The 24,631-nt window shown below is 49.6% G+C and overlaps 1 protein-coding gene across 1 annotated transcript; it reads left to right on the forward strand.

The window, feature by feature from the left end:
• Positions 1–384: 384 nt before the first annotated feature.
• Positions 385–23,479, forward strand: LOC149329489 (TNF receptor-associated factor 3-like). The gene is made up of 2 exons (XM_089559255.1): positions 385–669; positions 22,370–23,479. Exons 1-2 carry the CDS (start codon positions 385–387, stop codon positions 23,477–23,479), a joined length of 1,395 nt encoding a protein of 464 aa, XP_089415381.1.
• The last annotated feature ends 1,152 nt before the right edge of the window (positions 23,480–24,631 follow it).

Here is a 24,631-nt window from a genome sequence, read left to right on the forward strand (position 1 = left end):
GGTGGATACCTCAATCTAGTTCCCTATAAATATGCGAAAGACTGATTGTTGTGTGATAGCTTTTGGTGCCGCTATCCGCCAAAACTCTTCAGCTGGGGAAGAGTTTTGGCGGATAGCGGCACCAAAAGCTATCACACAACAATCAGTCTTTCGCATATTGTTTAGCGTACGGGATCAACCCGTGTGAGTGACACAGCTTTCCAGCGGCGACATATTTCGCTCGGTGCGCATTCCGGTATACGCGGCAAAAGCGGCAGCCAATCACCCTGCGATTGTCGCCCTGGCAAACGGGGAGGGAAAAAAGGAAAGACGTTACTGCGATCTGTGTGCCCGCGGAATACGCATTTCTTCGACACTCCGTGCAACGAGCAAAGGTCAAGAACGATGCCTGCTGCAAGCGCGCAGTATGCGACAGTGGGATTTTCCCCTGAGCTCGACTGGAGGGCACTGAAGTTCGTCGAACCCCTGCCTCCGCATCGGATATGCAGTGCCTGCGGCCTGGTGAGGAAGAGAACGGTCTGGCTACCGTGCACACACGTGTTATGCGAGTGCTGCTACGAGCAGTGCGGGCGGGATGGTTCGCATGCGTGTCCACTGGACGGCAACCACTACGAGGAGGAGGACGTCGCTCTGGCGGACTTCCCTGCGGAAGAGCTGCTTCGGAGAGAGGTAAGCGAAGCAGAGAAAACAGCCGAAATGTTTGTCCAAAGGAACTTTTCACTAGAACAGCGCTTTTTCAAATAGTTCGTGATTTGTCGCCAGAGAATCGTGTGTAAAGCGAAATTAGTTTTTTTGAGTTGGAAGAGGAGTTTAGTCGCGACGAACATAGTTGGTCGAACATAGCGTTTAATGCACGTACTGCTTAGCAGCGGCAAGGTGAGACCTGCTTGCCTGTTTTCTTCGGTTTCTCTGAAATTCCAGGGTTCTACGTAGAATGCTCACATTTCTCGCGTTCAGCTTCCTTGTTCCTTTCATATAACAGCAGACATTACACAAGAAACACCCAAAAAACTGGGAACGAAAGGGCGAAAGACACGACTTGGTGCATTGAAATACACAATACACCCGACTTCCGGGACAAGCCGTCCAGCTTCCGGTGGCTTCACTCGCGCTCGTCTCGGAAAGCGGTAATGCGGCATCCAACCACCTAGTGGAGATCAGTGGGCGTAGACGCTGTGAGCGAAAGATAGCATGAGGCGGCGCACGAACCTTTGTAAAGGTGCAGAAGGTTCTACTTTTCGCTGAAGCCGTCTAGCGTCGCTGCAGAGCTGTGACGTCACCTCTTGCGTGAAAATGAGGAGGGGCGCGCGAGAGCAGAAAAATTCAGGGGGGCGCTTTGTGGGCCTAAAGCGCGGAGAGGCGGAAGCCGTAAGCGCGGTATTGTTGCTAGTGTCATTGATGTGTGGTTACTATGTTAAGCTTCGCCTCTGAGTATGGAACTCGATAGCGTCTTGGAGCCTGCCAGTGAGTCCTCAGAACGACATCGCCCATTCGGCTCTACGTCTTCGGTAAATTAGTGTTTGAGGAAAGGAAATGTATGTCTCGCATACCTGCGTGGAGACTTGAACTTCGCCTTAAGGGAAGGGAGGAAGATGGGAGTAAACGAAGACACCGTATTCACTAGACGCACATTTGTTCATTCCAAACCATCGAGCTGGCATGGCGGATTTTTTACCGTGCTCGTCTCGCACTCCGGAGACCCTGGTTCGATTCCCCAACTCGACCAATTTCCTACTCGGTTTTATTTATTGATGTGGTCTGGCTAGAAAGCTTAATTAGAATAATTGGTTAATTAAGCAATGAACTAAACTCAGTCCCACTTCGTTGGAGGATGACTATGCGATACCTTTAATTGGTTGCATGGTTACTAGCCAAAGTATAATTTGCGCCGTTTGAAATTCGCGCACTTTGACGTCACGACCATTTCTACCAATTAAAAAGCATGACATTTCTGTCTACAACACCTGCTTACAACGATGAGGCACTAAAGGCTTCCGGCTTAATAAATCCGCCATGAGGGAATGGTGGCATAGAGGTATCTGCTACAGCCGGCGTCGACGCGTCAGGGTACGCGATTGTTGCGACGCGCGTCTGTACTTTCACTCTTTCCTCTTATACCTTTCAACAGGTGCGGTGAGGTGAGTTTCCGAAGTGAACGCAAAGAACCATGGGAAAATCGTCTGTCAGCTACTTCCGGTTCCAAATTTTTCCCACGCTCTGCCTTCTGCATAGCAATTGCCATACATTCGTGTATCGATTATGCGCTACTCTATTTGTTCTGCGACATTGCGTATTGCACAGCATCACTGTAAGATCAGCGCGTGCTGCGTATGAAATCGTCCTGAACGCGGAAAATGAAAATAACAAAAGTTATGTTTTTTCGTGGTTATAATATGTCAGCGTAGGCTGGCTGTTCTGCGTAAGCACCGCACGGCAGAGGGTAGCAGACGGCCTATGGCTTCAGCGTCGCGTTTCTGGCACAAAGTTGTAAATGCCAACGCATGCACCGCACACCTGTCACTACCACCACTTAGCTTAAAGCACGTTTGATGTGTCCACTGTTCCAAGAGGGCAGTTATCCGCCTTCCCTATGGTTCACGTTTCCACCGAGATGTGGACACCTCGCCCTTACCTCAAGCTACGTATATCCTGGTATAGCAGAGCTAAGCCAGTGCAAATTTTGATTGCGATGTAATGAGACGACTCGCACAATTAGTGTGAACGGCCGGTCTTTGTTCAAGCGGTGCTGTTCAGCAGGCCAGCGTTCGCAAGCGCGCTCCCGAGCTTCGTCAGCTTCGTCTATCTTCTTCGTCTCCTTCGTCGGCGCTAGCCGCTGGGGCAGCAAACCCCAACTCTCTTTATTACAATACCCCCGGGGTGAAAAGGCGCCATCCTGGCTGCCTAAGGGCTCGAGACGATGGCTGGGTCGTAGTAGGGCTTCAGGCGGTCTTGGTGCACAATTTCACGGCCGCGGCGGCGATTGTCAGACGAAGGCGTGAGGAGCTCGATCAGGTAGTTAACTGGGGATGTCTGCTGAACAACGCGATAGGGGCCTTGCTTGGTATTTGCTCAGCAGTTTTGTAGACTGCGACGAGCTGGAGGAGGGCACCCAAAGCCAAACCAAGGATTGAGGAGCATAAGGCGGCGGCAGACCGGGGGAAGCGGCGCGGGCGCTTTTCTGACGGTGCTGGTCGTGAGAAGTAAAGGAACGGGCCAGTTGACGGCATTCTTCGGCGTACGCAGCGGCTTGAGAGGCGGTGGTCAATTCGGACGAATCGGGGCAGTAAGGGAGTATGGTGACCATGATGGAGGAAGGCTCGCGACCATAGAGAAGAAAATACGGGGAAAAACCAGTAGTGGCTTGCGTTGCAGAATTGTAAGCGTAGGTAACGAAAGGGAGAACGCGGTCCCAGTCTGAGTGATCGGCAGAAATGTACTTGGCCATCATATCGCCGAGGGTCCGGTTAAAGCGCTTGGTCATGCCGTTGGTCTGCGGATGGTACGAAGACGTCGTGCGGTGAACGATATGACATTCCCGAAGGAGGGCTTCCACGACGCCGGACAAGAAGACGCGACCCCGATCACTGAGCAATTCCGTAGGCGCACCGTGACGAAGAATGATGTTCTGAAGTATGAAATCGGCTACCTCAGAGGCGGTCGCAGCTGGTAACGGTGCAGTTTCCGCATAGCGCGTGAGATGATCAATGGCGACGATGATCCAGCGGTGGCCGGCTGCAGTGAAGGGAAGAGGGCCATAAAGGTCAATTCCAACACGGTCAAATGGCCGGACGGGACACAGTAAAGGTTGCAGAGGAGCAGGTGAGTGCGGTGGTGGGTTCTTGCGACGCTGACATTCCAGGCAAGAGCGTATGTACTGGCGGACAAAACGGTACATGCCCCGCCAATAATACCGAAGGCGTAGGCGGGTAAAAGTTTTTAGCAGACCGGCATGACCGCATTGCGGGTCATCATGATAACTGGCACAAATGGTGGAGCGGAGATGCCTAGGAATCACGAGCAGCCATTTGCGACCATCGGGGAGGTAGTTCCGACGGTACAGCAGCTGGTCACGCACGACAAAGTGATGGGCTTGACGACGGAGCGCTCGAGAAGGGAGGTGCGCTGAGCGGTTGGCTAGGAAATCCAGAAGAGAAGTAATCCAAGGATCCTTGCGCTGCTCAGAAGCCATATCAATAGAGTCAAGAGAAGGTGTCAGGCCGGAAATAGATGGTGGGTCAGGCTCAGAGGTCACAGGGGAGCGCGAGAGAGCGTCGGCGTCGGAGTGTTTACGGCCGGAACGATAAATGACCCGAATGTCGTAATCTTGTAAACGCAGAGCCCAACGAGCGAGGCGGCCAGACGGATCTTTGAGTGACGACAGCCAACAAAGGGCATGGTGATCGGTAATGACATCGAACGGGCGCCCATATAAGTAAGAACGAAATTTTGTGATCGCCCAAATAATCGCCAAACATTCTTTTTCTGTGACGGAATAATTAGTCTCCGCTTTTGTGAGCGCACGGCTGGCGTAAGCAACAACGTACTCATTGAAACCGGGTTTCCGCTGAGCTAGAACGGCACCGAGACCAATGCCACTGGCGTCTGTGTGCAGTTCTGTAGGCGCGGAAGGGTCGAAATGGCGCAAGATCGGAGGAGAGGTGAGGAGCTGGCGCAGCGTTGCAAAAGCTTCGTCGCATGCAAGGGACCAAGCCGACAAGTCGTTGCTACCAGCGAGAAGTTGCGTCAGCGGGGCGATAACGGCAGCAAAATTCTTGATGAACCGGCGAAAGTAGGAGCAAAGGCCAAGAAAGCTTCTGAGTTCTTTCAGGGATGTGGGCTTCGGGAAACCAGCAACTGCGCGGAGCTTGGCAGGGTCCGGGAGTACACCATCCTTGGACACGACGTGGCCTAGGATAGTCAGCTGTCGGGCGCCGAAGCGACACTTTTTCAAGTTTAGCTGCAGTCCAGCGTCACTGAGGCAGCGAAGAACACTCTCGAGGCGAAGAAGATGGGAAGGAAAATTCTGGGAGAAGATGACAACATCGTCCAAGTAGCATAGGCAGGTCTGCCATTTAAGCCCACGGAGGATGTTGTCCATCATACGCTCAAATGTGGCAGGCGCGTTGCAGAGACCGAAGGGCATCACATTAAATTCATACAGCCCATCAGGTGTGATGAAAGCTGTTTTCGGGCGATCGACTTCGGCCATCGGCACCTGCCAGTACCCAGAGCGCAGATCCAACGAAGAAAAGTACTCTGCTCCCTGCAGGCAATCCAGCGCGTCATCTATACGAGGCAGGGGGTAGACGTCCTTCCGAGTAATTTTGTTTAGCCGGCGGTAGTCTACGCAGAATCTAATGGAGCCGTCCTTTTTCTTCACGAGCACGACCGGAGAAGCCCACGGGCTGTGAGAGGGCTGGATCACGCCGCGGTGTAGCATGTCGTTCACCTGTTCATCAATGATGCGGCGCTCGGCGGAGGAGACGCGGTAGGGGCGTTGGCGCAAGGGTCCATGGGTGGCAGTGTCGATATGGTGGCGAACCGCTGCTGCACGACCCAACGGTGCTTGAGGGGAGTCGAAGGATGCGCGGAAGCGCTGCAGCAAACCGATGAGCTGGGCGCGGTGGTGAGGTGGTAGAGCGGCATCGACAGAATGGGAAAACATATCCGAGGAGGACGGGTCGGCGATGTCAGCGGGAGGAGTGAGGGCGTTGATGTCATGGGCGGCAGGCTCATCAAGGACAGGAGAAGCGTCGTCGAGATCGATGACATCAACTGTGCAAAGCGATTCTCCCCGAAGTAAAGTGGTGGGGAAAGGCAACGGGTTCGCGACGTACAGGGCACCACAACCACCAGAAAGTGTGAGCACGGCATGAGGGAGCATTACAGATTTTCGGTGCGCACAAAGAGGAGAGGGTGAATAAAGGATAGTAGCGTCAGAGAGGGCAGCACAAGTCAGCGGCACGAGAACAGATGAGAAAGCTGGCACGTCGACGTCGTCAGCGGCGAGAATAGGCGCGGCGGTAACAGGGGAGGCGTCCAGAAGAGCATCACACAGCGGCGACAAATTAATTTCAGCACGTGCACAGTCAATCATGGCGTGATGCGCGGACAGAACGTCCCACCCGAGGATGATGTCATGAGAGGAGCGGGTGAGAACGAAGAACTCAATGGTGTAGGAGAGGCCATGGATGACGAGGCGGGCAGTGCACGCTGCCAGAGGGCGAATGGGGTCAGCGCTGGCGGTGCGAAGAGAAAGGTCCGAAAGCGGCGTCATCACTTTTTTTAGTCTGCGGCACAAGTTGCGACTAATGATGGACACGGCAGCACCAGTGTCAATGAGCGCGTCAAAACACCTTCAACGATCACTTCAATAACATTCGTAGGAGCGGTGACAGGGCTTGAGGCGGTCGTCGACGGCGCAGTTCTTGCCTCCGGAACTGCGGCGCCTAGTTTTCCGCTTGGAGGGGTGGTGACCGGCGGCGCATAGGAGAGAGCGAACGGCGTCGAGGAGACGGCGACCGATGGCTGCGGTTGTAGGAGTCGGAGCTGGACGGGGAGGGATTCTGAGGAGGCAGAGCAGAAGAGACAGGTACGGAAGGCAACGGAACGTCGTACGTCGGCGGGCGCCCGTAGTCGTGAGAACCGGATCCGCGCGTGCGGCACCAGCGGGCCACGTGACCAGCGAGACCGCAAGCATAGCATATCGGGCGGTTATCTTGGGTACGCCACGGATTCATAGGGCGGGGACCGGTTCGAGGCAGAGGATGGTGAGTGAGTGGCAGTGCAGGGGCGAGCTGCCGCTGAGGGTACACGGTGACAGGTGGCGAATAAGCAGGCACAACTGGCTGAGGTCGTGGCCGGGCGAGTGCTTCTGCATAGGTCAGCGGTGAAGTGACCAGAGGGGGTGGATTAGTGGGCGGCAGGACCTCAGCTACCTGCTCCTGGATGACACGCTGAATAGATGGCGACAGCGATGGGGTTGGGGTGGATTGGCAGGTAACAAGCGATAATTGACGAGCGACTTCCTCCCGCACAAACTGCTTGATGTGCTGAAGAAGTGCCGGCTGATCGTGGGCAGGACTGCCTGCTGCCAAGCTCGAAATGGTGTCGTCCGAGCAATTGGTACGGCGGGTGACATGTCGCTGTTTGCGAAGCTCGTCGTAACTCTGACACAAAGACACCACATCGGAAACGGTTTGTGGATCTTTGGACAACATTTGAAACGCATCGTCCTCAATCCCTTTCAGAATGTGTCGGATTTTGTCTGCTTCGCTCATAGATGGATTGAGCCGCTTACACAAATCAACGACGTCCTCGATATAGCTCGTGAAGTTCTCGCCGTTCTGCTGGGCACGACTGCGCAACCGTTGTTCAGCACGAAGTTTTCGGACAGCGGGGCGGCCGAAGACGTCAGTCAGGCTGGTTTTTAGAGCCGCCCAGGTAGCAAAATCCGCTTCGTGGTTGCGGAACCACAAATTGGCGACATCGGTCAAGTAGAAGATGTCATTCGTGAGCTTTACGACGTCATCCCACTTGTTGTAAGCACTCACGCGTTCGTAGGAGGCCAGCCAATCTTCTACATCGGTGTCGTCAGTGCCGCTGAAAATCGCAGGGTCGCGCTGACGGACGGCACCGGAACAGATGACAGCGGTGGGGACAGGTTGGGCCGAAGTTTCGGTTGTCGTGGTAGAGCCTGGTAGCCTGAGCATCGTGGCGTAGCTCCAGGAGAAGAGCAAGCAGCACCTCCACCAAGTGTAATGAGACGACTCGCACAATTAGTGTGAACGGCCGGTCTTTGTTCAAGCGGTGCTGTTCAGCAGGCCAGCGTTCGCAAGCGCGCTCCCGAGCTTCGTCAGCTTCGTCTTCTATCTTCTTCGTCTCCTTCGTCGGCGCTAGCCGCTGGGGCAGCAAACCCCAACTCTCTTTATTACAGCGAAATCAATACTACGCTAAGCTTTGAGCCTTCAGCGTGGCGCGGCGGTACTTACGGTTGACCTTTCGCGGAGTGACGTCATACCAGCTGCGAAAAAAGGGCCCCCAGCTCGATCCGTCTAAGGAGGGCGGCCGTAGGCACGGCGGTGAGCCTCGCGCTCCTCTCACCACTGGCGCTACAGTCGAGGTGACGTCATACCACCTGCGAAAAAAAGGACCCCCAGCTCGATCTGTCGGCGGAGGGCGGCGGTAGTCACGGCGGTGAGCCTCGCGTTCCTCTCTCCATTGGCGCTAGAGCCAAGGTGACGCCATCATCATCATCAGCAGCCTCACTACGCCCACTGCAGGACAAAGGCTTCTCCCATGTCTCTCCAATTAACCCTGTCCTGCGCCAGCCGCGGCCACCATATTGCCGGAAATTTTTTAATCTCATCCGCCTACCTAATTTTCTGCCGCCCCCTGCTACGTTTGCCTTCTCTTGGATACAAATCCACTCCGTTACCCTGAAGGACCAGCGATTATCTTGCCTCCGCATTACATGCCCTGCACAAGCCCACTTCTTCCTCTTCATTTCAACTAGGATATCATTAACCGGCGTTTTTTCACTTACCTACTCCGCCCGCTTCCGATCTCTTAACGTTACACCTATCATTTTTTTTCCATACCTCGCTGCGTTGTCCTTAACTTAAGCTGAACCCTCTTTGTTAGCCTCCACGTTTCTGCCACATATGTGAGTACCGGTAAGATACACTTGTATACTTTTCTCTTGAGGGATATTGGTAAACTGCCATTCATGATCTGAGATAACCTGCCATATGCGCTCCACCCCATTCTTATTCTTCTAGTTATTTCCCTCTCATGATCTGGATCAGCTCGATCTGTCGGCGGAGGGCGGCGGTAGTCACGGCGGTGAGCCTCGCGCTCCTCTCACCAGTGGCGCTGCAGTCGAGGTGACGTCATACCAGCTGCGAAAAAATGGCCCCCCAGCTCGATCTGTCGGTGGAGGGCGGCGGTCATGGAGGAAGAAAAAGAAAAAGAGGAAGAGGCCCTTTCCACTCGATACACTGGGCTTCTTCGATTATCCGCCTCTGGCAGCCCGCGGGTTTCTTGCGGGCTGCCGGAGCGCGCTCGATTTTCTCGGGTTGCTCCGCCCACTTCCGGTGGCCGCCCGGAACGCGTTCGTTTTTCTCTGGCTGGGCGGTTTCGGGCTGCCAGCCGGCGGCCAGACTCGCCAGGACGATTTTGTGCTGGCAGCTCTCGGGCAGCTAGCAGACGACAGAGAGGTGAATGGTCGCGGGAAGCTCGCGCGGCCATTTTTATAAGGACTAGAAGGACCGCGGTTCTTCATGCGATGTTTTGCGCGATGCAGGCGCTTGTTTCGACTAGGCCACGATGCATATCGACTGTGTCGCCTGCAATGATACCTTTTGCGGTAGTTCTCGCTGTTTATTGATACGTTTTGCGTGCGTATGCGCGATCACATTTCGATCGTCTCACCACCTCGAAAGCACAATTGCTCGCTTCATATTACGATCGCATACTTCTGATTCACAAAATATCTCGGCTGTTAATTTCGTGCGCCCGGCGGATATTGCGATGGTGTTCCAGGCCTTTCACGAGAGCAGCCGGATTCCAGTTCCGAGTACGCGTTCAGACGCGCGCATATATATATATATGCATGTGCTGACCGTGTCTTACGAAGTGTTGGTTGAGCGCGGTACGAGAGCGTATGGTCTTCATTGCGTTTGGCGCAGTGCAAAAGTGGATATGCTTTGAAAAACGCTTGACTGAAACATGTCCTTTATTAAAAGCCCTCACGAGCACATTGCTCGAGACATCTCTGCGGGCATATATATGTGGCCACACAGAACTGTCGCGCCGACCAAGTGCTGATTCTGTCGTCACGGCCAAGTGTTGTACAGCTTCATGGTCGGGCCTTCTGCTACATATGCTCAAAATATCTGAGAAGTACCGCAGGCATGCACCTCCTCGCGTTTGGCTCATTTTAAAAAAATAGATAAAAATGAGCTCTAGTGCTGATCGTCATGCAAACACACGCGGAACGTGAGGCGCCGACACGCAGGGCTTTATTGTAGCGCCTTTCATTTCAGTGGCAGTTCTCTGCTATAAAGCTGTATTATTACAGAAACGATACGCAGCTAAATTTATGCAGCGCACCCGCTTGTTCTAGGTGGGCGTTCAATAAGCTGATATGCGCAAATTTTGCCGAGATTATGCGTTCCTTGCCCGCAGCAAAAGCCGGCGGCCGACAGACTACAGTTGAACGAACGTATCCCGATTCTTTTCTGCTTACAGCTACAGGAAGCAGGTTACGAGCGTAGAAATCGCAACGACCACAGCAGAGTCCACCAGGGTCGATCGTCGGCGGTCATACCAGTCATATATACTTACTGCGTAGTAAGCAAACGCAATAATCCGAGAGTACGGCTTGTCGTACGTTTTATAAACAACGCACGGGCAGTTTTTCCGTCCTATGTGGTGTCGACTGAAACACGTTACATTGCGATTGCTCATCGCATGCTTTTGAGGATTTCTTGAAGCTTACACGTACAGTGCACCGAAGGCACACGCTCGCGTTGTCGTTGCCGATTTGCGAGCTTGATCAGCTGCATGTTCTGCAGTCTGCGGCACGCAGCCCTCAATAACTGCAAGTCGTTGTTTTCGATACCAAGCAGCCTATTTCTACCGTACGCGTGCGTAGCAATGAGACGCAGAACGCGAAGCTAGAGAGAGCATCTGCCCTCCGTGATCCGCGACTTGCTTGCCGCCGTGATTGCCGACCGGCTGGTTCCGGTGGCCGCCAGCCCACGTGACCATGATGCGTTTTCCTCTCAGAGACGAACTTGCGGGTCGCCAGCGGGCTGCCCGAGCGCTGTTAATCGAAGAAGCCCACTGGGAGAAAAGTGTGAAGGAAATCACGTGTTTTTTTTCTCGATTGGGAGGCCATCTTGTCCCTGCTGCTTGGCGATGGCGTCGTAGTTGCTGTTTACAATCCGGGCGATAGCAGACGGCCGCGGCGTAGCATTTGCGGTGCGGCGTATTCGTACTTTCCTCAACTGCTCGAGTTAGTTTTTTTCGTGCTCACAGGCTGACGTTGGCGCCGTTCACTCATATCTCAGGTGGAATTCGCTGGAAAACTCTCGTTGTTGCGTGCATTGATTTCAACGTGCTCGGCGACCACGATCGCACGGGCATTTCGTCTACTCAGTCACTGCTCGGAGCCGTCGGGAGACCGCCGCTGCATACGCGCTGTTCTTTCACCAGTGATTCAATACGGCGTGCGCTAGAGCGGTCGTCGGCGCATTGTGCGGACGTTTCGCGTCCTGTACGTGCAGTGTGTGTGTGCCATTCGCGCTCCCGTTTTCATCGGCAGTGAAACCTCGTTGCTACCTATGCGTGTTCTTGCAACGCTCCATCGAATGTCACTGATGCTGGTATAACTGTCATTTTCGTTTTTCGGCGATTGAGCTTGTTAGAGCGGCGGTGGCCATGACATGGGCGGAGAGCGATATTGTAAAGGAAGCAGTTGCTCTCGCTTTACTCTTAGTATACAGAAACTTTGTTACATGCCCATTTGAAGCATGTAACGTTTGAAGCATGTAACGTTTGAAGCGTGTAACGTTTGAAGCGTGTAACGTTTGAAGCGTGTAACGTTTGAAGCGTGTAACGTTTGAAGCGTGTAACGTTTGAAGCGTGTAACGTTTAAAGCGTGTAACGTTTGAAGCGTCTAGCGAGCTATTTTCTTCAGGGACGTGCCGGGCTCAAGTGTGTTCGTTCATATCGTGGCCAATTCTGTGTTTTTCGTTGCGCACTATGTTTAGACCGGTTTCCTGTAGCAGGTTTGCAATTACTTTTCTAGCTGATGTCATGGCCAAGAATTGCGAAAAAGGCGAAGCTCTAACTGAATTTCGAGGCCTTTTCGCACATGTGTTTATTGTGCCCATGTCCTGTAATAGTGTTGTTTGTTGTAAAAAGTACTTAGTGAAATGAGGATCCACACGTGCGCTGAATTTCATTGTTGCCTGTGGTAATTGTGTTCAGGAAAGTAAAAACAGCGCTAAATTTTACACAAACCACACAGAAAGACGGACAGCGCCCGTCCTGTCCGTCTTTCTGTGTGGTTTGTGTAGAATATAGTGCTGTTTTTACTTTCCTGAACACAATATCACACCAACTAGGCCAGGAAAAGGGCCTGCGGTTATGTTGAAGAATAATAATTTGATGCAGTCATTACGGGCAATAGATCGACATTCATTATCTGTATTGTCCATCACAAGTAAAGTGTGCTACTGTGCCATGACATTACAAGCTAGTATTCCACCAAGTACAGAAAAGCGGAGCGTACAGCTGCAGTTCTGCACATTAAATATCAAACATAGCATTGAAATGAGGTACAACACCATGAAACTTATACTGCAGCCACTGGGTACTCCTAAACTTCTAGAAGTCTGAAAAGCTACGGTCATATACCGGGTGTTCAAGCTAAATGTAACCAAACTTTTAAAAAAGGCGAAGTGTCCTAGTCCAGTGAAAGACTCAGGGTTGTTCATAGTCGCATGGCCTACTTTTGAGTATTTTTTTTCGCTTTTCAAAGTTACCTAATTAGTTAAGTTTAATTAGCTAACTTTTTAATTATTAACTTCAGGAAGAAAGTGTCAATGCAAAAGTTCTAGATGACCTCGAAAAACCGCTAGTAGTGCTGTTTCCGTTCCGGTCTTAGCGATCATAACATAGTGTTGTTCAACTTTTCAGTTCGCATCACTCCACGACAACCCTCAGTGAAATACATACGCGACTACAAAAAAGCCAATTTTTCTAAAATCAATGAAGAACTAGCCAAATTTCTTTTCCACTTCGAAAAGACTGCCTCTTTCAGGTCTATTGATGATAATTGGTCCATGTATAGAGATAAAATTACCTCTTTAACTGAATCTTATGTACCCCTCGTTTGCATTCGTGGTGATGCCGGAAAACCGTGGTTTACCAACTCTTTAAGAAGTCTGTGCAATAAGAAAAAAAAATTACCGACGATTACGTTACTTCCTAATGCGAAATTTGAGCGCAGCAAATAAGCTGTTTCACCTTCTCGATAGATTGAGGCAAAGAAATCGAGCAACACATGTATGCGCTATCACAGAATTTTTTTAGAGCGCAGCTCTTTGGCGTCCGTTCCTGGGTTTCGCGTCGTCGTCGTCGTCGGCGTCGGCCTCGTAACCAGCTCCGCCCCCCTTTCATCCGCAGCTGGGGTTGACTCACTATCGGCGTCAGCGGCATCAGTCAGTCGCTGCTATCTCTTCCCTCCTCCCTTTATCGTGTTGTCCGCTTGCTGCGCGCGCTTCTGCCCCCATCGTTTGCCGCTGGGTGTACACGCCGCCCCCCCCTCTTCCTGCGAGTCTCCGGTTGTCAAAGCGCCGGCTCGAACTTAATTCCTTTCTTCGCTCCTCCTCCAATGCAACCCCTGTGCGGTGGCAATCAGAGAGCCAGATCGCTGGCGGCGGATCTGTATATGTGCACCGCCCGAGCCGAAATTGCCGCTGCCGTTCGCCCTGCGCGGTGGCAATCAGAGAGCCAGATCGGTGGCGGCGGATCTGTATATGTGCACCGCCCGAGCCGAAATTGCCGCTGCCGTTCGCCACTGCGAAATTATCTGCCAGTTCTTTCTGAGCCATGAGCGAGACGACCGATGGAAGTCCTCCGTCTGCTAAAAAAAAAAAATTCTGTGATAGCGCATACATGTGTTGCTCGATTTCTTTGCCTCAATCTATCGAAAAGGTGAAACAGCTTATTTGCTGCGCTCAAATTTCGCATTAGGAAGTAACGTAATCGTCGGTAATTTTTTTTATTTTTCACACGTATTCGCAATTTCGGCTCGGGCGGTGCACATATACAGATCCGCCGCCACCGATCTGGCTCTGATTGCCACCGCACAGGGGTTGCATTGGAGGAGGAGCGAAGAAAGGAATTAAGTTCGAGCCGGCGCTTTGACAACCGGAGACTCGCAGGAAGAGGGGGGAGGGGGGCGGCGTGTACACCCAGCGGCAAACGATGGGGGCAGAAGCGCGCGCAGCAAGCGGACAACACGATAAAGGGAGGAGGGAAGAGATAGCAGCGAGTGACTGATGCCGCTGACGCCGATAGCGCTGGGGGGATGAAAGGGGGGCGGAGCTGGTTACGAGGCCGACGCCGACGACGACGCGAAACCCAGGAACGGACGCCAAAGAGCTGCGCTCTAAAACGATTATTTAGAGAAGCTAAGGGCTCCAACTTAGCGTCTAAATGGGAAAAATATTTTAGCTGCCTGCGAAATTACACCAAGTTGCTTAAGAGCACTAAACAAAACTTTTACAGCAATGACCTACTCGATATCCTTCGAAACAACCCAAAAAGGTTCTGGACTATTTTAACTCCAGGTCGTAGCGGTTCGCATAATATATCTTTATTAGATCAAGATGGTTGTCATGTTCCAAATGAGCTTCGCTCGGACGTAATGAATGCGTACTTCTCATCTGTTTTCACCCACGAACCAGCCGTAAACATTCCTATATCACAGAGCCTAAATGTATCTGAAATGCCACCTGTTAGTATCTCAGCCGAAGGAATATGTAAACTTATTGAAGATTTAAAGGTATCAAGTGCTCCTGGGCCCGAAAACATTTCTGCGAAAATTCTTAAATGTACCAAAGTAATATCCAGCCACTTCCTGCAAATCATTTTCACGCAATCTATTTCTAGTGGCCAAATCCCGTCTGAGTGGAAGATTAGCCGAGTCGTGCCTTGCTTTAAGGCAGGAAACCGCTCTGATCCATCAAATTATCGTCCCATCTCGCTAACATGCATTGCGTGTAAACTACTTGAACATATTATTTACTCCCAAGTAGCCAATCACCTCGATAGAAATTATTTGTTCTTTCCAAACCAACACGGATTCCGTTCTGGCTACTCATGTGAAGCTCAACTTTTTGAATTTACGACTGACCTCCACCTAAACCTTGACTCCTTGTTTCAAACAGATATCATCTACCTCGATTTTTCTAAAGCTTTCGACCGAGTTCCCCACCAGCGCCTCTTGGCTAAACTTTCCTCCCTTTCACTGCACCCGCTGATATTATCATGGATTCGCAGTTTCCTAACTAATTGTTCGCAATACACCGTCATCGACAACCATCCTTCTACCGTTACTAAAAAGCCGCCGCGGTGGCTCAGCGGTTATGGTGCTCGGCTGCTGACCCGAAAGACGCGGGTTCGATCCCAGCCGCGGCGGCTGGAATTTCTTTGGAGGAGAAATTCTAAAGGCCCGTGTACTGTGCGATGTCAGTGCACGTTAAAGAACCCCAGGTGGTCGAAATTTCCGGAGCCCTTCACTACGGCGTCTCTCATAGCCTTAGTCGCTTTGGGACGTTAAACCCCATAAACCATAAACCATACCGTTACTAAAGTTACCTCCGGAGTGCCTCAGGGCTCAGTTCTTGGGCCGCTCCTGTTTCTTGTCTTTATCAATGACCTTCCTGCTGGCATTTCATCATCCATCCGTTTGTTCGCAGATGATTGCATTCTTTACCGCCGTGTTAGCACTACGAACGACCAGTCATTGCTGCAGGACGACCTGAACTTGATACAAAGTTGGTGCTCTACCTGGCTCATGAAATTGAACGAAACTAAATGCAAGTTTATGCACGTGTCCCGTAAACGATCTAACCTGCACTTTTCATACTCGCTAAACAGGACCGCGCTATCTGAAGTTGAATCCTACAGATACCTCGGCATAAAAATAACAAGTGATCTTAACTGGTCGAAGCACATTACGTCCCTGGCTGCTAGCGTTTCTAAATCACTAGGATTCATCAGACGATCGCTCACATCTTCTCCTCCTAAGGTTAGACTAATCGCATACGAAACTTTCATCCGCACTAAACTTGAATATGCATCGAGCATTTGGAATCCCCATCAAGAGTATTTAGCACATATGTTAGAGGCCATTCAATATCGATCTGCTCGGTTTATAACATCAAATTATGATTCTTGGTCGAGCGTTACTAATATCAAATCCTCCGTTGGTTTACCTTCCTTGGCATCCCGTCGTAAGATAGCAGGGCTCTGTCTATTTCATAAACTTTATTATAATTTTCCCCAACTGCGTGAGAGCCTAATTTTGCCCCCCTTTAAGATCATCGCGACGTTTGTTTAATTGCCGTAGTATTCAACGCATTCATGGTTCAACCAATGCGTTCAATTCCTCGTTCTTGCCAGCTGCCATAGCCGAGTGGAATGTCCTTCCTGACAGTGTTGTGAACGAAGTTAATTCCCTAAAATTTAAACAGATGTGAATTGATTTATTCCCCAAATGATTCCTGTTGAAGGCCCTTTTTCTTTTTCTTTTCTTTTTCTTGTGTTTACCTACTTACTCGCTTGTTTTTCTTTTGAAGTGTTCACAACTGTATCTACATGTGTCTAAGTTGATGTTCCAACTTTGTTCTACATGTATCTAAGTTTATGTTCCAACTTTGTTCTTTGTGACTTGATTACTCTTCGACCCCCCCCCCCTTATGTAATGCCCCCTGGGGCCCTTAAGGGTAAATAAATGATGATGATGATGATGTAGCTTCACTTATCGGCCTTAGAAAAAAGTCACGTGACCAGCTGCTCGCTTACTTCTCTGCCCCAATGTGCACCCAAAGTCTCATCGAGGAGAGGACTTCAGAATAAATGGATTTTATTCTTTAAGGCGCGTCTTGGGACGTTGAAGTCGCACAGTTGTCATGTGAGAGCTTTTTCTTATTGTGCGGGTTATGGTTAAAGGCCGGTAAAAAACTAATTTACGTAAATATTACTTTGCTGCAAATGTCTCCGTAAGCTGTTTCTCAAAGTGATCTACAACTTTTCCATTCACACTTTGTTCCTCAAGTCAATAATTAAAAAGTTAGCTAATTAAGCTTAACTAATTAATCAACCTTGAAGAACGAAAAAAATTCTGCAGACTAGGTCACGCGACTCAATACAACCCTCATTTGGTTTCAGACGACTAGGACACCCCGTGTGTTTTAAAAGCTTGGTTGCATTTAGCTGGGACACCTTGTATATTATGCACAATACTAGATCTGTGGGTGTGAAACATATGCTATGCTGCCATGCTACAAAGGGCGCATTTACGGAGGGTACAGTCACATTTTAAGCGCATATTTCTTGAAATTTTTTCATTGAGAAAAAGATGTGTTCAGAATGGTTGTCCTATGTAAAATTTAAGTCTTTTGGAAAAAAGCGACCCCCCCCCCGCCCCCCCCCCTTCTCGTCCATAAATCCTCCCCTCCCGTCTACTATGTGCACTTTCGCCCTCTCCATTTCTGTCGCCTCTATGAGTGGCTTTTGAATTGTTGAATCAAAAGTCATTGTTGGCACGGCCACCATTACAACACGTTATGATACATTTTGTTTTCAGGGTCAAGAACTCAAACTTTTTAGTATATTTGCCCCTCCTCACTGCTGTATGAGAAAGCATTCCTTGCTTTTCCAGCCGCTCGAAAACATGCTATGAAGACAAGTATGGTATTCAACACCAACAACAAAATAGTGCAGAATTTTTCTTATCCTAACTGCTGCAGCAGAAGGCACTGTTGACACTGCCAGCTTCCAAAACACATGCAATGGAGGCAGATTGCAACATTCAGTAACAAGAGCTGCAATAAAAGGCAGGTTCAACACTTAGGTGGGGCATGGCCATGCATGGCAGCATTGTTCACTGCTGAATCGAAAGCAGACACGTGCACACTTCAGCGACAAAGATTCATTAAAATATTTGTCTTAGCTACTAGCTCATTTCATGGCCTTTACGTTTTTCATATCAGTGGCATGCACTGCTTTGCTGGTTTCGGACTGATTTAGTTGTAGACTTCGCGTATTATTTTGTTTACTTAGTAAATACGCAAAAACATGGAAGCATTGGTATCAGTTAACATGATTTTTAAGGCATACGAATATACATTCTTTCATTTTAAAGAATACATATTTCAGTGTTCTAGACAGTGAACTTTATACAATGCACAATGGCATTCTCAATGGCAATGCAGTTATTCTTGCGTTTGATCCCTCCGCAAATTCTGAAGAGGCCGCGCTGCAACACGAGCCCCCCCCCAAACAAAATTTCTGGCTACACCACTGCCAGGGAGGCTTATAGTCTCCGCCATCAGAAAACAAAAAACATAGAAAAAAGTGGCGAGGGATAATGCATGTCAAGATGGGTCACCGCAGTAATTGAAAGCCAAGGTCACTTCCTGCGCTTGCAGGAGTTGAGATTTTTTCCCGGCTGCTACTAATTGTGACCAGGGTCGAGCAGTTGGAGACGGCACGAATACGACGCAGTACGAAGCAGTCACTGGAAGTAGCCGCCTGTCTCACACGGGTATTTCCGCTTTAACTTTTCCGCTGACGAACACCAGCTTAGGGCACCCTGAACCGGCGAGTAGCCGAGGACCACTAGCGCGGGGTACTGTTCCCATGCGGTAGCACGCTCCTTCGTTGGCTCTGAAACGCGCGCGCAACCGGCGCGGCGACAAAATGTAAACACGAGCCCGTCGGGACAAGATGGCGCCGAGCTTGTTTCCGGCTTCACAAAATGTCACGTGATGGCCTCTCCTCTAAATTTTCCTTCCTCCAAGCTGGCGGTAGTCACAGCGGTGAGCCTCGCGGTACTCTCACCAGTGGCGCTACAGTGGAGGTGACGTCATACCAGCTGCATAAAAAAGGGCCCCCAGCTCGATCCGTCGGCGGAGCGCAGCGGTAGTCACGGCAGTGAGCCTCGCGCTCCTCTCACCAGTGGCGCTACAGTCGAGGTGACGTCATACCAGCTGCATAAAGAAGGGCCCCCAGCTAGATCCGTCGGCGGAGCGCGGCGGTAGTCACGGCGGTGAGCCTCGCGCTCCTCTCACCAGTGGCGCTACAGTCGAGGTGACGTCATACCAGCTGCAAAAAAAAGGGCCCCAGCTCGATCCGTCGGCGGAGTGGGGCGGGTAGTCACAGTGGATCTTTCTCACTGTGTGCAAAGATAGTTTGCCATGCCGTCTACTGCCAATCAGAAGGCAGATCGCCAGTCTGAAGCCAGGAAGAACGAGCTTTCGCAACCTACCGGGCTTAACGAAAGTAAGCCTCTGCCAATTTTTTGTAGCAACGTACGTACGTAGTCGTTTTATTGCGAAAGCAATACTACGCTCATGAACGGCCTTTGCGCAGCGGCGGCCGGTAGCCACGCGCGACCTTGTGAGGAAGTAACACTGCAGGTGGAATTTCCGCATCAAAATTCATTAGTTAAAGAAAAGAAATAAACGAGGCGGCATTTGCAGGAAAGGAAACTTCAATTTTAAGCATTGAAACGAAACGGGAAAAAGAAAACAAGAGAACAAGGAGGCAAAAGAAAAGGAAAACAAAACACTGGCGAGAAGAGAGTCAAAAAAGTAGAATCACACTTCAATTTATTTGCCTCCCAGTGATGAGCCTGGTGCGTCGAGCGAGGAGGCGTGGCTGGGCGACGGGGCAGTGTTTAGGCACGTTTCGGGTTCCCTTCGTTGACACCCGTTTGGAGGCGTTCTCTACGGCGGCCTCAACGCTGCCGTAGAAAATAGTCAGCGTCTGTGTGCTCCGGCACGGCCCCCAGGTCAGGTAGCCCGGGTATGCAGCGCAGATTTCAGAGGCGACCCGTCCTGAGAAGCTGTCGGCAGGGAGGGGAGAGATGCGCCTAGGTCTGATGGCTGAGGCACCCGACTACGGCTGTCCGGGTCTGGTCACCCGCACGTCTGCAGCCGGGGCCCAAGCCTGGGAACTCGGGGAGCCAGCAGAACACGTCCACCTCTGTCGCCGACCGCCGTCTTCTTCTCGCCCGCATGTTCTCTCTGCCACATATTCCCTACCTTTTCTTCATCGTCCGCCTCCCGTGCGTCTTGTGTCGCCGCAGTGTGGCGCTGGCTCCTTACAGACCTCTAGATGCGGCGCACAGCGTTCCTTCAGTTGTAGGCGCTGCACTTTTGCTTTCGCAACCTACCAGGCTAGAGCTAAGCCCCCGCAAATTTTTCAATTTTTCATATGTAGAATAAATCCTCAAAAATCAGAAGCCATTCTGTTTGCTTCAAAAAACAAACCAGTAAGTTTGATTGGCGGGCTTCCCTTGGGCAGCTCTACAATCGATATAGTAAAAGAGCACAAGGTTTTAGGAGTGGTACTATCGCACTTATGACTTGGGATGCGCATATACAGCAACTGGTGAAAAAACTCTCTTCCGCTGTTGGCTTAGTACGTTGATCTCGAGATATTTTTCCGACTAACATTAAACTTCAAGTTTTTCACTCCGTCTTTCGGTCGCACATTAATTTGGGCCACGACTACTAAAAAAAACATAACTCTACTACACAGGCTCGAAAAGAAAGCTGTTCATTGCATTGCTAATGTTTCATACTTTCACCACACTCATGACCTCTTTAATCAGTTCAAGTTGGTTAGTATACAACAGATTTACGATTACCGTCTACTGTACCTGCTGTACTTCTCTAGTTTATCTTACCAGCAGTTCCTGAAGGAGCTGTGTACTCTTACTTTGCAAACTCGCACCTATCGAACCAGGTCGTCTGAAGAATGGTTTGTACCGCGCCCACGCAATAATTACCTTCTGCAAACATTAACGTACAACGTACCATTTCTATTAAACAAGATTAAAACACAATTTTCAGGTTCCATTGCCCTAACGCGCACAGCTTTGCGCAGCATGTTTGTTTCTGGGCAATTTTCTAAGACTGCGTTATGATTTTGAGTGGTAATTGTGAAATTGGGCACACAGAGTGAGTGTGTGTTTGCCTTCTCATGGGGATCTCACGTGTAAAACGCTTTATGGTACTAATTTTATTCGTTTATTGCGTAGTTTTATTGTAGTGCACATTGTTCTTTTGTGGCGTAGTTAAGTTGATAAATGAAGTCCGTGTAATACATTACAATATTCACTTGGATTTTAACTATTGTACTCAGTAAGTAGGACACTGTATGTATTCTGTGTCATATTTCATTCGTATTTGAATTATTGTAGTGCATATGATGTGTTGTGTTGTGTTGCACATTTCATTTGGATTTGAATTATTGTAGTGTATATGAAGTCGCTGCTGCCAAAATGGTTCCCTGATCTAGTCAAGCTGTCCTCACAGCTTTTTGTCACGGAAGCCGTCAACATTGTATCAATGTTGAAAATAAATTTGATTTGATGTGATTTGAAAAAGTTAATTTGTTTATCACGACAAATTATTCAAATCGGACGAGCTAAAAAAGTGGTACTGTAACCTAAGATAAACCCCTATAACATCCATGCAGTTTCAGTTCTGAAGAACACTTAGGTTTTTCTGAAATCTTGGTCCAAGTTAGCTGGGACACTCTTTATATGCTGCTCCGTCAACGCGTGGAACAGGCGTAGTGAAAGTTATAAATTGGTGCTAGCTTGCTTGAATTGCTCGCAGATATGTTACGAATGTTTATAGAGGAGGTCCAGTGTAAATTTAGCCAAGGGTTAAAAAATAAGACATTTGAGGTAGGCGAGGGAAACCGCTTACATACAGCTACCAGCCGGCTTGCGTATCCTAGGCCATTTTCTGTTCTGTAACCAATTAATTAACCATCAGGCTGACTACACCCACTGCAGGGCAAAGGCCTCTCCCATGTCTCTCCAATTAACCCTGTTCCTTGCCAGTTGCGGCCACTGCATCCCCGCAAACTTCTTTATCTTATCCGGCAAACCAACTTACTGTCGTCCCCTGCTACGTTTGCCTTCTCTTCGAATTTACTCCGTTACCCTAAAGCACCAGCGGTTGTCTTGCCTTCGCATTACATGCCCTGCCCAAGTCCATTTCTTCCTCTTGATTTCGATTACAATGTCCTTAACCCGCGTTTGCTCTCTCACCCACTCCGCCATCTGCTGATCTCAACGTTAAACCTATCACTTTTCTTTCCATAGCTCGCTGCGTTGTACTTAACTTAAGCTGAACCCTCTTTGTTAGGCTCCACGTTTCTTAAGGTAATTTTTCTTAAGATTAAGATAATTTTTCTAAATGCGTAAATATGGACATTATACAGCAGATGTGAATAGCAAAGTTGGAGAGCACCTTCAGAAACACCCATTCTATTTATTTGCGATAAAGAAAGCCTCACGTGTATCTTTTTTCCGAGCTGCAAAGAAAGGCCGGGAAATAAAAAAAAATGTCGCGTGACTAGCGCATTCGCTCACCACGATTGTGGTTTTCTCAACCGTGGCTAATCAGCTGCTGGTACGGCGCGACGACCTCATTGTTCTTGAAGGCCGATATGTCGATGGTGGTTGCTGCGCACGCGCGAGCAAGTGTGCTAGCGCGGCGGGGGAATTTGCACTTTCTACATTTCCTTCAATTTTTCATTGCAGGTCAAGTGCTGGAACGAAGACAACGGCTGTGAGGCAGTGCTGGCTGCTTCCATGGTGTCCGAGCATTTCCAGCGGGAATGTCGACACCACTCTGCGCGGTGCCCCAAGTGTTCGGCCTCGGTTCTGTGCAGCGATGTGTGCTCACACCTGAGATCGGAGTGTGCAGCACCGGCGACGCCTCTTGCTCCAGAATCTGGCCATCAGCCCAGCGACACGGAAGATACAGCACTTTCGACATCATTCCAACGAGTCATTCAGGAGCAAGCGGAGGAAATGAGAGAGCATCTTGGGCAGCTGGTTGCTGAGGTTCTAGGCCAAGGTGATAGACTGAACGAAATGTTTCACGGGATAAACACCTTTAAAGAAGCGCTCAGAGATGAATTTGCCCAAGCAACGAGAAAAATCCAGGAGAATGTGACAAGGAGTGTGCACGAATCCGCCAGTGGTAACGAGCAGTTGAAAGAGCACTTGATAACGCGTACTGATAATCTTTCGAGCAACCTAAACAAACTGGAAAAAATAGTTAAAGATGAGCTGACGACTGCAAAGAAACTGAGCTGTGGCAATTGCTCGCGAATTCTGGAATCAGTTCATCAAATGAAAGTTCAAACTCTGGATAATAGCGAGAGGACTCTGGACCGCATGAAGACATTGCTTGCAAGGGATGAACCACGAGGAGCGCATAGAATCTTCTATGTCAGAGGACTGAAATCGCTCGAAGAACAAGCGCTGAGAGAAGGCCTTGCTTTCTGCGAGAGCGACCCGATGTACATGTGTGGCTACTGCATGTCACCTGCAGTCTATTTGATAAAGGATGGCGAATCTGTGCGCCTGCATGCCGGTCTCCGCTTGCAGCAGGGTGACAACGACGGCGCTGTTGAGTGGCCATTCCAGCACAAAGTACGGCTGGGCGTAATAAACCCACAAGATAAGAGGCAGTGTCTCGTTGAAATTAAGCCACCCCGTGGATATCCATCCATACAAAAGCCTAGAACACAAAGCAACCAAGCATTTTTTGTCAATGATCCGTCGTTCAATGTTCTCACTCTAAGGCTCAACGGCTTCCTGGTCGATGACCAGCTTCAGAATAATTTTGAAGTGCTGCCGTGAGCCGCGCTGGAAGAAGTCGTGCGATGCAAGCCATCCCTTTCCACGGGCATTGCCTTCAGCAGTTTGATGTCAATGCGTAGCGCATCCGGCGTGGACAACTTCCTCCGTCTATTCGACTTCGTCCCTGAAGTGCATGCGTTCAGTTGTCTTCTTTTCTTTTAGTCAGGTCTAATATGAAGAAATCGCATTAGTTGCAACTAAAACTTGTGGCGCATTGTCCTAAGCGCAGAATGTTTATCTAGTTATTTTGTTAAGCAGACTTTTTCGCTTTATGTGTTTGACTGGGTAACTAATCTTCTGTAATTGGGCCTGCGTCAGCCACACAGGACCGAAAACAGAAAATGTTACTCGGAAATGGTGCTGAATGCTTATGAGGATAGATGGTGCGTAACGAAATAAACAGCTGGAATGCTTCAAAACACTGCGTTTTACTTGGGCAATGATCTTGAGGAAATGAGTTCAGAATAAAAAGTAAATTCACGTTGTGAATTCATTCTTTAGTGTTTGGTCTTTGGTTTACTACGTGTTTAAGCCTCGGTATTCTGGAAAGCGCAACTTAGCAGGAGGTAAACAACCGCTGGTTACCTGTTCGCGTGACGAAAATAAATAGAAAGCATTGATTTGACGTGTTGCAATCTTCATTTTTTTCCCGATCTAGTCTTTGTGGATGAGCCTGTCACAGTGGAGATATAACATTGACACGTGTATGATTTATCGAAGGATGCGAACATTCGTGTCTCAAAAAATTTGGCCGGAAGTGGAGGTTTAAAAGCACTTCTCATTATAGTGAGCGCCTAATATTCCGGTCAATGTTCAGTTTGTCATGGTGGTCCGATGGACCAAGACGCCTACAGCAAGGGAGCTTATTTTTAGCGTTTCCCCGAATCCTGGCGGCACCTTGATCTTTATCGAGCAGCTCTTAGTTCAACTTTTAACAAGTAGTTCGATCATGCCCAGTGGGAACGAAGAACGCTTTATTGCTTTGTAGTTATTGCTTGGGTTTGCACAATGTTTTCGAAAAGAATACGACATAAGTAATCTCAGAAAAAAATGACAGTTGTTCTATTAATAGTTGCGCAGATATCGTTACTCTTTTGACGTTATGGTCAAGATATAAGGATCACTCCATGCCAAAACGATCAGGAAGTTGCG

This window comes from Amblyomma mixtum, chromosome 9, assembly GCF_055824585.1.
Source record: "Amblyomma mixtum isolate Tamu chromosome 9, ASM5582458v1, whole genome shotgun sequence".
NCBI lineage: Eukaryota > Metazoa > Arthropoda > Arachnida > Ixodida > Ixodidae > Amblyomma > Amblyomma mixtum.